Source organism: Podarcis erhardii, assembly GCF_964252035.2.
Source record: "Podarcis erhardii genome assembly, chromosome: 3".
Taxonomy (NCBI): Eukaryota; Metazoa; Chordata; class Lepidosauria; order Squamata; family Lacertidae; genus Podarcis; species Podarcis erhardii.
Genome location: NC_138507.1, coordinates 96,725,279 through 96,738,497, shown reverse-complemented (window position 1 = coordinate 96,738,497; position 13,219 = coordinate 96,725,279). Strand labels below are relative to the sequence as shown.

Genomic DNA, 13,219 nt, shown 5'->3' with positions numbered 1-13,219 from the left:
GAATGGTGGTTTCAGTTCACATTTTGTTTTAGAAACTAAGAATTCAGTATATCTGCCTTTAAATATGAACTGATTCTAATTTTCCCCACTTCCCTGTATGTATCTGGTGCAACTAGAAAATCAGGAAATAAAATCTGTATGTTGACCAGAAATTAGTTATGAGTGTTAGATATTTTTCCAAGAAGGTGATTCCCATCACTGTTGGCTGATATGAGTCTTCTTCTGCCATAGATTATATCATATTTACTTGAATGTCATGCGCACCTTTTTTTGGCTAAATCACATTGTGAAAATTAGGGTGTGCATTAGATCTGGTGGCACATTTACATTCGCCAGCAAATACTTTTTTGGTTTCAAGGTTTTGAACATTGAGGTGCACATTTGATGGTGCATGAATAGTGCTAGTCAGAGGTCCCAGCTTCTCAAGATGATTGAGGGGACCCAATACAACCTTCTGACATTGCATGTATGATGTTGCGAAGAGCCATGGGGTGAAGCCAAACACCCTCTGAACAGTGAGGGGGCTTGGCCCCCTCAAATAAAACATGGGGGGAATGTTTCAGACCCTAGGATCCAGTGCCTATGATGCTAGTACAGCTCACTTCAGCAAAAATTTAAGTATCTTTGCTGAAGGCCAAACTACAAATTACAGAGAAGATCTATAAGTGACTCTACATCATGATGAACCAACATTTTTATTCTGTCATTAAAACAGCTAGGGCTGCACTGGTGATCCAGATTTCACTTCAATAGCAGCAGTTTCAAATGTCTTCATAAGAAAATTATTTTGCCGAAAAAACTAACAACCCCCAAGACACCAAATGTATAGCAAAACAACACTAGAACATTTCCACTGAAGTGCCAAAATGAAAATACCTTCATCAGTATAGAAGAAGCCAGTGAAAAGAACAGTGTAGCTTATCTGCCCATTTGGCTCACGAGGAGGAAGCCATTTCACTTGAACTGCTCTGGGTCCATCATTAAAGACAAATAATTCAATTGTTCCTTCAGGTGCATCTTCACTTGTACGAGCCTCTACCTGCAAATTTAATAACGCTTGTTACAGAAAAAAACTTGTGTGTTACAGAAAAAAGGGAAGCATGAGAAGAAGGAACATCTTGTTCACCCGGTACATGACAATGAAAGATTTCCAGATTGCCTCCATTCCTGTTTCCAGTGCCATGGGTCAGCACAAAGAGCATGTGTAACAACAACTGTCATCACTGAAACACAGGAAGTTGTCTTATACAACGTCAGACCTGTATGTCTGTCTAGCTCAGATGTTCTACCATAGAGCTACAGCCCTTCCCCTTGGATTCTGTGAAATGAGTACCCATCATTCTTCAGTCCCTGAATATCTTGTTTTAGTAATGAGTTCTGATTTTTAAAATTTTATATGGTTTTTATTGCATAGTTTTATATATAAAATTGTTTTAAACTGCTCAGATATTTTAATGAATATATAAATATTTTTAATATAAATATTTTAGGTTTACAGATAGAAAGCAAGATATGCATTTATCATGCATTATATTTTTTAAATTTTATTTTATCTATACAGTACTGCCCTTCATCTGAAGATTATTATAAGGAAGGATAGGGAATTTCCCCCAGTTCTTCCCTGTTATTATCCCACTACATACATACATACATACATACATAAATACATAATTTTATTCGTATGCTGCCTTTCTGGAGTTTAAATTGTGCTCAGGGTGGCTCACAATATAGGTAACTACAACATAACAAAAGTAGCCTTAAACAATAAATAAAACATTTAAAAATACAAAACCAAACCGAACAATTTTCACATAAATCACACTTTCCAGAAATAGAACTCTGCAAAAAAAAAAACCTAGGTTCAGGTATTATCTGTTCTGCTCCAATAGACATTTGATTTAAAAAAAGAAAGAAAGAAATATTACAGAGAACTTCAGTAGTGCAATATTTGTAAGCATCCCTAATTATAATTTCTACATTGCTGAGAGTGTTTGTAAGTGCCTGTCTATAGGAATTATAACAAATTTGATTGATTACAACAGACCTTCGTGCATTTGTGGCTTATTGACATGCAAATCCTATGAACTGGAACTTCCTCACCTTCCTTGTCTATGAGCTCTCCATTGGCAGAGACTAGGCAATCCATGTCAACCATTGCCAGTGCTAGCAAGACTATTGGTTCATGCAGTGCCTTTCATTATTGGCTCAGATGTGCCTATGGGAGGGGGCCTCCCCCTTTCCCTAGTGATTGGCTTGTGCCCTGGGATAAAATCCAAGATTGCCTATATGTAAAACATAAGCTCTTCAACCGAAAATGTGTCCTGCAGCCCCAGTGCTCCTAGCATCTATGAAGAGGTCTTAAGGCTTGTGGTGATGGAGTGGGGAAGAGACAGATGCCCTGTGATGTGACTGTTGCCTTTTTGCTGCTGTGAATGAATGTCTTCTGTCAATACTATCAAACCCACCTGCCAAACAACTGAGAGCAGGTATTGTAACACCATTTTAGCAAGCAGTTTCCATGACACTATGTGCCCTTTTTGTTCTATATCCATCGATCTTTGCACCTTAGGAGAGCTCTTGTCTGTACCCCAAAGGAGCTCATCTCCCTGCCATCCTTTTTTGTAGCCACAGGTAAAAAGTTGCCAAACCTGTGGCCATCCTCTGCTCCTTCAAAAGGAAAACACAACAGAAATAGTTGCTTCATGTTTCTTGTGATCACACTTGCTGGGTTGTTTGCTTCCTGAGTATGTGGTTTGGGAACTATCCACTTTCTTTCCTGCCACATGAACCTTTACCATTCCCACGTTAGTTCGGCCTAATGTCTTCTGTTCCTAGTTCAAGTCCTCCTTGTCTTTCTTCCTGTCTATATTTTTGCTTCAGGCCCCGAGACCACATTCTAGTTCCATACTTACAGTCTTGTCCAGCAGCAGCAGCCTCCAGGGAGGGACAGTGGTGTGCTTCTGGCCTCTCAACGGCTTCACTGCTGCATTTACTGGGAGGGATGAGGTGGCAGGAAGGTCAGGATGGTGTGAGCACAGTGATGGAGCCAATCTTGCACTCCTCCTGCTGCACCTCCATCACACTGACCTTGCCCCCACCCCTTTGGCCTCCATTGCCCTCCCACTAAATTCAGCAATGTGGTTGACAAAAGGCCAGGTCAACCCTGCCACCCCTCCCCTCTAGCCCCACCCCCACCCCCGCTCCTGGCAGCATCTGATCCTCTACATCAGGCTTTGTCAACCTCGGCCCTCCAGATGTTTTGGGACTACAATTCCCATCATCCCTGACCACTGGTCCTGCTAGCTAGGGATCATGGGAGTTGTAGGCCAAAAATATTTGGAGGGCCAAGGTTGACAAAGCCTGCTCTACATAGCTACCTATGACCCTGTATCCTACAATGGCTATTTTCAGCTTTCATGTACCTACAATATGGATCACCAATGTGCTGCCTGCCTGTGATTGTCAGTATCTCCTACGGTGCCAATGAAAGGTCTCCATAAATATCGCCTCAAACACGAACAATGCATGAGAGACAGTATGTTTTTCCTGCTCAGTTTTGGTTTGCACTGGCTTGGTCTATCCATTGAACAAAGCCTCTTAAACATTCCCACATTTCACTGGAAGCCAGGACTGGACACCACTCTTTATTCTGCTCTAAACAGAGGAGTGGGGCAAAGAGCTTCGATCTATAAGTGATGGCTGCTGTAGGTGTGCCTGTTTCCTATTGGTTGGGTAGGGCGGCTGAAGGAGGTTCATGCCTGTATCATTTCATTTCATAGTTCTCTCTCTCTCTCTCTTTTCTTTTAGATGTGTCAGACTTTTTTTGTTACCCCACAAAAAATAACAAAATTCCTAATGCAAAATTCATAAAATTCCAAATGCACTCACCAACTCCAAAATGTTGTCAAACCCTGATCCTAGAACACAGGTTAATGACTGCATTAAAACAGCAGAAGTTTATATATGCCTGGACTGCAGGACAGGGTGGTGGGGCTGAATATTGCTAAACCGCTGAAAGATGCTGAACGTTCGAATGAAACATGACTCCACACGTAGACAGTCATCCTGAAGCCACATACTCCTGTGGAATTGTACTGAAACTGGTGTATACCAATTTCATTAGTGCTACCTTTCAAAATGTAGCAAAGGCTGCCATATGTGATAGATGTGTGACATTAATTTTCAATTATCTGTGTCTCCATAATTATTGTTTTATTATTTTACCATTAGAACAAAAAGCTTCTCAGAGTCAGAGTGTGCTTAGTAATATAAAACTGAGCTCAAGTTTCCCTCATTCTTTTCTATTGTGCACCTGCTTCATCATATTCATATTTTGTGCCTCACATAATATAAGGCACTGCAGTCCTCATAATTTTAAGCAAAGTCACAATTTACCCTGTGTACTTTTAGACAATTTGGATTAAATGCCTATATGCCATTCTGCACTTGATGCATTGTACTTATAGTTATGCTTTTTCAGTACTGTATCTTAAATTGCATATTGTTTACTATGCAGGCAAGACATTAAACATAAAAATTGAGTGGACAAAAAACTTGTTTGGCTTTCATTCAATGCCTTATATACTGATAATTTTTCAATTAAATAAAATTTAAAAGATAAGCACAACTAACAATCAAGTAAGAACATTTAAACTGTGCTTAATTTTTTTCCAAATAAGAGAACATATGACAAAAAAAGATGATGTTTCAAAATCATATGGCAATTGTATAGTATATATTAATTTATCTATCATTTTCTTAAAGTACATACTTGTAGTTTTGAGATATGTACCCTGTTTATCAGATGCGTTTTTATGATTCCCAGATGGATCAAAGTTCTAAACAGCTATGTACTTCCATAAACAGCACAGTGAAATCGGTAGAGATTCCAAATGGATAACTATTTTATATATTAAGGGTAAGTTAATTATTTCTGATTTATCCATTTCCCAGATTTTCATTAAATTTGAAATCATACACAGCTTCTCTGAAAAAACATTAAGCCAACGTATTATGCAACAGCAATACATAAAAAACTCATTAAAATCTGCTACCTTCAAAAATCTGCTTCTTTGAGGTGCTTGCGTTGCAAAGCATCTCTTCAATCGATTAGGGCACATTAAATAAAAGATCAGCAACAAAAATAGCTGGAAGGATAATATCAGTTTACCACAGGGAGATGTCCCTGCTTCTATTTAAAGTTCTCAATGAGCTAAATATATATTTCTAAACCAAGTGTTGGATATAAATGGTAATGGTGGGAAAAATCTTTCAGAAAATCAAATGAAGATGTGTTGCTTTAACTTCCTGGCAGCATTTAGGTGAGTTGCTCTCTAAATAAAGACATTACATTTCAATTCTTGTGATTGGAGATGGATCACAGGCTCAGGAAAATAGTTTGCATTCTGAGCAGGCGATACAGATAAGTATTAGGTCGACTCTAAACCCCTACTTTGAATTGCACTGAAAGTCAGGGCCGAGTTTCTGCTTTAATGAAGTGCAGTTGCTTACTAGTTTCTTTCAGAACACGGCGGAATATTTTGAGACTATTGCAATTCTGTACAAGTAAAATATACTGTGAGCAGCAAGTGCAATGCTACCATCTGAAATGCTTAGTATTACTATCTGTGCGTTAAATTAGAGAGAAGTGATTCAGTATTAACGCCAACTCACTGGAACCAGAACCCCTTAAACAAAACAAAAAAAAGTTTAAGGGAAAGGTTCAAGCAGCACTGCTGTTGCTGTGCAACCTCTGTGCATTTGAATAGAGGTTGTGTGGGAGCCCCACACAAATCCTACAGAGATGAATGGAGTTTGAACAGCAGCAGCTGCATGAGTCTTTGGTGCACTGTTCCCTAAATTTCCAGGATATTTTTTTTAAAAAAATGAGTAGAAAAATTGGCAAAAAGCCACTCATGCTTTTAAGAGTAAATATCCATCAACCCCGTCCAAGCTATAAAATGTTTAATGGTAATAAAGTCTACAATCCTGTTCTACAGATGGATGATGTTACTAGCATTTTAAAGCAATGAATCTTGGGAAGAAAAAGGGAAATGTGATCAAAAATCAAAATAAAAATTTCAGTCCTGGTGTCCTTTTTTTTAAAAAAAGGCAATCTTCGTACGGTGAAGCTAATATTACAAAGTGAGAGCCTGTTAAGGAAAACTTTGCCAGAAATGCTAGAGTATGTATTTCAGTGGGGTTTTATTCTTGAATAAAAGCTTGGGTGGGGAGGGGAGCTTTTCTTCCCAGATTTTACTGCAAAGTGCAAGTTCAATTTTAACAAGATTAAACCTCATAAAGACAGACGGTATGTTGTTTTTGACACAACACCGTGTCATTCTGGAATGTTCTTATTAGAGTCAGAAGCAAGATCACCAAAGAATGTGATTATTTCTTATGCTAGAAAACACTGATATTATTAAATAACTTCTGGTGCTTTTATTTTTAGATTTATATAATTAAAAATACTTATTAGGGGAGCACAAAGTGGTTACAGAACCAAAGAGCTGTCAATATTAGATAATACAGTAGATGTCATTTAAGCCTCCAACTTATTATTTCAGTACTAAGAGTTATACATTTCTAAAATTCTCAGTATGTTACTTGCTGCTGCATCACATTCAGAAATGCATACCCTTTAATCCTACATCCATACCTTTTTCAGAACAACATACCATATTAGGCATTGATGTTGATAATATGGTGTTTAATGTGGTTTATATTATATTATACTTTATATTATCTTCAAACTTTTATGTTGAGGCAGAGGCTAGAATTTTTTTATTCATTACTAGAATAGCAATTTTTCTTTTAATTGCAACCTTATAAGTCAGATTAAACCACATTTGCACCTCTTAAACATATTAACTTCCTTTAATTTTAATAATATGCGTTTCACTCTACATTCCGCCCCCCACCCTTTCCACACTCCCTGTCTCAGTCTTTACTGTATCTATATGATATTTTGGAACAGTGCCTAGTGGTGACCTATTCCAATCCTTTGCAGCTTTTAATGGCATTTTTTATAAAATGTCACATTTTGCCAGATGGGTTAGTACTGACCAGTGTGAATCATCACCATTTAGTCTGATATTCGCTGCTATCTGACATTTATTACATTCTCAGAATGTAAATTGAAGTACTCACCAGTGGGCCTAGCGCACAGCCTTTTGCAGTACATGCCTGAACTCTGAAGGAATGTAGACTCCAAGGAGAAAGTCCAGAAGTAAAATAACTGAGCTGGGAAGAATTCTGTACAAGAATGCCATCCATGTACAATGCATAGCTAGTGATAAATCCTATTTAAACAAACAAAAACAAAGAGAAACTTAAAAGGCTTTATTTAAAAGATCATAACAAGTAAGAGGGAGGGAAGCAACAGTCTTTTAATAGAACTTCAAGGCAGTACATTCTCTCATCTCCACGGCTTACAAAATAGAGGCAGCAACATACATGTGCCACCAAAACAAATCTCTATGTAAAACACGAGAAGTCCAATGAAGCAGTACTGTTCCCATCTTGATAAAAAGTAAAATTAAAGCGCTCCAAAGAAAGTAGACCTTAATAGACTTGCTTCTTAATAGACCTGTTTCTGAAGTGTAAGTCAAAGCAATCGAGCTGGGAAAGTTGAGGCAATTCCGTTTCACGGCCCCACTCTGCATGCAAATGCATGTGTGGATTAAAACAAGGACACTGAAGATATATAGCGACCATTTAGAATCCTAACACCTTCAGACCTAGAAAAACTAGTGATCCATATTTTAAACATACTGCTGTAGTACGAGTCAAAAGACAATTCCTTTATCCATCTCTTGACCTTCGCCCCTCCTCTGCAATGTTAATTTTTGCTGTTCTTAAAAATAAGACAAATACGAATGTTTAAATAAATTGCTATTAACTGAGACATTACTTCGGAATTGCAGACCTGGAAGGAAAGGGGTGCTATGGGTTCAGTTAACTACCATTTTTTTCACTCTATAAGATGCACCAGACCATAAGACGCACGTAGTTTTTGGAGGAGGAAAACAAGAAAAAAAATATTCTGAATCCCAGAAGCCAGAACAGCAAGAGGAATTGAACAGCCGCGCAAAGCCTTTTCAGGGCAGGGGGAGCGTTCCTCCCGCTGCCCTGAAAAGGCTTTGTGTTGCTATCCCAGAAGCCAGAACAGCCAGAAGGATCACTGCACAGCGAAAGCAGCGATCCCTCTGGCTGTTCTGGCTTCTGGGATAGCCGCGCAGCCTGCATTTGCTCCATAAGACGCGCACACATTTCCCCTTACTTTTTAGGAGGGGAAAAGTGCATCTTATAGAGCAAAAAATATGATAATTTGTATTGCACCTGGTAAGCAGAGGTGAGTTTTCTTTCGTTGCCATACAGCATAAACATGGTTTATGTGCTCCAACTAAAAAGAAGTTTTCTCTAATGATGGAGTTAAGACAGAGATGGGGAATTGGATTCAACCCGGTGAGTCAGTTCCTTATCTTCCCCATCACCTTCCGCCCAAGTTTGACAGCTGGGAGGGGCATGTTTTGTAATACCATTTTGCAATGATCTCATGCTGTGTTTTCCATTTTGACCAAGCCACACTTAGATGCCCTAAATGTAGTGTTATATATGACATTAGGTAAAGATGTGGGCAGGCCAAAAGTATTGTGCTAAATGTGGGTCTACTCTTTAGCCACAGATGAAGTAAAGCTAGAGCCACTCTTAGCCCTGCTTCCCCAAAAATATACCATGGGGGGGTGCATGCTGATTTTCTGCTGATTTTGGAGTCAGACAGGAGACTTTCAGTGACACTGGGTGGGTGGAGTTCAGAACTTACATTGCTTAACTTTACGTTTATGTTGATTCTCTTATCACCAGGCTGAGCACTGCTTTCCTTTTGGGTGAAGACAAAGGCAAATTAGGTGTTGAACAGTTTTGCCTTCTCTCTGTCACCCAATAGCATTTCTCTGCCTTTTCCATGCAGAGGACCTGCAACTTGCTTGTTCTTCCTCTTGCTTTAAACATAGCCAAAGAAACCTTTTATTATTATTTTTAACCTTTCTTGTGAGCCTGAGCTCATTCTGAGCTTTGGCCTGCCTGACATTCACCCTGCAATGGTTGGCTACTCATGTATACTCCTCTGCGATTTCCCCTTTCTTCCATTTCTTATACATGCCTTTATTAAATCTCAGCTCATCTGTAAGCACCTTATGCAGCCACACTGGTTTCTTTAGATGCCTCCCACTTTTCTTTCTTGTTGGAATTGTCTGCATTTGGGCCTTCAATACTTCACCTTTAAGGAACTCCCAACCATCTTGGACCCACTTCTCTCTGAGTATTTCTGACCATGGGATCTCACCCAGTAGCTCTTTAAGCTTTTGAAGTTGGCCTTCTTGAAGTCCAGAGTGCAGTTTTCCTTGCCTCTGTATCAGGAAACCCAGGAGGGACCAGGTCCAAGATGGCAGCAGAGACATTCACAATCCCAAGGGTTTCTGCTCCAATTGAAATCTTAATGGCATTTTCATTTGGGTGGGGACCAACTTCCAGACTATAGAGAATGCCAGGCATTAGATAATTTGGTCCATAGAGATGTAAGAGTACAATATTTCCCACTATCTGCCTAGTGATACTGTCATTCAAATTGTAGTTTCCAAATGGAACTGAGAGCTTTCTGCTTCTCTATTATTTTTTTATCTGTATGTAAAAATTCTTCAAATGATCCCAGGGATATCACATCCACATTCTAGTTAACATTAGAAAGAGAATCCATACCATTGCCATTATCACTGAAATTACATGGTAGTTAGCAAATAATTGGTCTCCTGACCCCCTAACCCTCTGTTGCCTTTACCCTGATATCTAAATCAACCCAATGTTCTGCACATCCAAGGGGAACATTGTTAGTGCTCTGTATGGAAGTTGTAAAATGCACCACAGGACTGCCTATAATGGAACTGTGAATGTAATTAATGGGCTGTAGAACTTATCATAGGTTTTGTCTTCTGTACTTGGAAATAAGCTGCTTTTTACAGTTAGTTTAAATGTCAACTTCAATTATAAACATTTTATTCTTTTTGCCTGTTCAAGTCAGGACAGTGTTTCCTTCACAAATGCACAGCTTCTTATATAGTACTTCCATCCTTTGCAGCAGCATGTTTTGGTTGCAAATCTCAATAAGCAATGAATTTCAGCTTTTTGGAGCTACTGTGAATTGATATGTTCTTATAGGTACCCTGAAAAGCTATTCCATATTTTGCTCATGGAAATAATGAAGACATAGATTTGTTGGGCAACTCCTCCCCATGACACACACATACACATGTGGCTCACTAGTGTCTAGAATCACACAAACATATATTCATGAGCTGTTATCACCCAACTGACCATTCATATGACCTGAAACCTGTTTCAGGCAGGAGGAGACAGTGGGTGTATCATTCTTCTAGCCCAAATACATGTACTGCGGTTGATGGGGGAAGCATGCACCAGACTGGGGTGGGGCATGGTGGTACCAAACTGTAAATGTTTCAGGTCAAATATCTGCAAAGTTTAGCCTGCCAAATAGTATCGTGAACCTGTATATACAGTCATACCTCGGGTTGCGAACGCTGCAGGTTGCGCGTTTTCGGGTTACGGACTGCGCCGAACCTGGAAGTACTGGAATGGGTTACTTCCAGGTTTCGGTGCTTTGCGCATGCGCAGAAGTGCCGAATTGCATCATGCGCGTGCGCAGACACGGCACTGCGGGTTGCAAACGTACCTCCCACACAGATCACATTCAAACCCAAGGTATGACTGTATTGGCCAGGGTAACACAATTACAAAACGCTTTGAGCTGCACTTTGGGAGATGGCAAACTGTCCTGGCTGCAGCCTCTCATGTCACATTAAGTGCAACTCCAGGGGGTCACCTGGCCATTGTATGGGTTTCGTGGCTGCAGAAGACTGTCGGAACTGTGAAACTCCTCAGGGCCTATATTGCTCTTTGGGTGCTGGCCGTTCAAAATGCATTTGCACCTAGGTGCATTGGTAGTCATCTACTGGACATAAAGACCTAACAGGTAAAAGAGTACATTTGATAGTTGATAAATTTAGCTATTTGATACCTCTGTGTAGGAGTAGCTACAGGGTATTGCAGTCATCAATTTATTTGGACACATTGGGATTGGAAGAGTAGGGAATACCATGTTCTGCTGTCACTACAAAATCACCTATAATCTTGACTAGGTTTCAATATAAGACCAAGAATCTTTCATAACGGACAATTTATTACATCTATAAAGTTATTGTAAAGATGTAAAGATACATCACACAAAACAGCTAGAACTGAAATTATAACTTTGCCTTGTTTCCAAGAATGAGTTCCAACTTGTTGTAGACTTAACAATTGTGTATTCCTGTTATCACTACTATTCAGCATAAATACTGAAGATAATTATACGAATCTTAACAAAGCACTTGAAAATATTAAACCTGATTCTGATACCAATTTGAAAATTCAGTATACTCAACATTGAAGGAGGACTGGCCACCTTTTGAGTTTTGTATTTGGTGATTTAAAGAACAAACAAACAACAGTTGCTCACATCAGATTCTGCATTTTTTGCACTTGTAATGTGAATGGAAAATACATATTGTCTAAAATATGTATCTCTTATCATTTATGTCCTGCAATAAAATGTTCACTAGTGACACATTCCTGACTTAATTTCTCCAAACTATTCTGTAGCAGGGATTTGATCACATACATGTAAATGTAAGTTTGTGCAATTAATGTGGATTAAAGCCTCCTGGAACAACAAACCCACTTTTTGCACTAAGCAAAATGATGATGAAATTGCACTAGAAAGTGTGGGATAATGATAAATTCATAGGAAGTCCTATCTTTCTTTACAGTATCTTACAGCCATCTTTGCATATATGTCTCTTCAAGTTCTCTCCATCGCTTTCTGTTGTTTGCTTCTTGCTTCCATTTAACCTCTACACAAACAAATCAGAATAAATGCTCAATAAAGAGCGGGCATTTATATAACCTCCATGCAAGCTTTGTGCAAACAAATCAGGACGAATGCTTAATAAACAGGTCATCTGGAAGCAACCTAAGAGGCATTCCTGGTGTACCATGTTTAAAACAACAATAAATGGTTTAATGGCTATGGAAATAGTCCTAGGCAATGATTCATTTGTTCACAGAACAAATAATAATAGTGACATATCCCATCGTCCACACTCAGTGCTGTGCATATCTGAGAGCAAGCTTCTTGTTAAAATTCCTAATTGCTTACAAATGATTCTGAAATAATCAACAGTGCTATGTTGAAGGCAGATTAGCTGCAAACTTAAATTAACTGACAGATTACAATAGTTATTTATAACTCTTAGTCTATCAAAGACCTCGTTAATAGTGTCTTGTACTCAAATTGATTTCTTAGTGTAATTTTTATATAAATCTTAAGGATGCAGGGGGAATGCTAGGAGACCAAATATTCATTTGGTACTTTTAAAAATTGTACTTTTAAAAAATCAGTTATTTTTAAAGTAGCAGCAAGTATCTGCAAATAAGACTGCCACATGTTTACGGGCCTTGTTCATGTACCAGAATTCAGCAGGTGAAGCATTCTCCACAATTTACCTCTATACCAGTTGCTCAAAAAGCCATTGGCCCAGAGTCACTAAGAAAGGTGATAATTCTGGCTACAGTAATTGTGATTATTTACAGATAGGTAGCCGTGTTGGTCTGCCATAGTCAAAACAAAACAAATTCCTTCCAGTAGCACCTTAAAGACCAACTAAGTCAGTTCTTGGTATGAGCTTTCGTGTGCATGCACACTTCTTCTGATTATTTATTTAGAATGGAAAGCTTTGGCCAAGTCAAATGCATGCACACTTCTTCAGATTATTTATTTAGAATGGAAAGCTTTGGCCAAGTCAGCTTTTATCACCCTTCAGCAGTTGGACATTCTTGTAAATTACATTTTAACCCTCCTTCTCCTCCATGTTGGACAGAGTACTATGCATGCTGTACCCCACCCTGTTTTATCCTAAAAACTTATGAGGTATTTCAAAATGGTCTGTGTTTGTAAGCTAAACAAACAAATTTGCACAAACTATCATTTGGCTCACAATGCTGTTATCCTTTCAGTTTTCACATTTCTCTGAATTTTGAAATACTGTTCTTGACCAAAGGAGAAAGCCCAGAAAACTTACCAAACTTCATATAAAAGTTCACATTT

At 38.8% G+C, this 13,219-nt stretch overlaps 1 protein-coding gene across 7 annotated transcripts in view; it reads right to left on the bottom strand.

The window, feature by feature from the left end:
* Positions 1-13,219, bottom strand: part of USH2A (usherin) — a 437,539-nt gene that overhangs the window by 215,131 nt on the left and 209,189 nt on the right. For all 7 annotated transcript variants that reach the window (XR_014154517.1, XM_081854411.1, XM_081854412.1 and 4 more), the window contains 2 exons: positions 7,150-7,301; positions 877-1,039 (listed from right to left, as the gene is read on the bottom strand). Coding sequence is in view for 6 of the 7 variants with exons in the window: in XM_081854411.1 (XP_081710537.1) it covers positions 877-1,039; positions 7,150-7,301 (315 nt within the window). In the remaining variant the exon portion in view is untranslated. The remainder of the gene's footprint in view (positions 1-876; positions 1,040-7,149; positions 7,302-13,219) is intronic.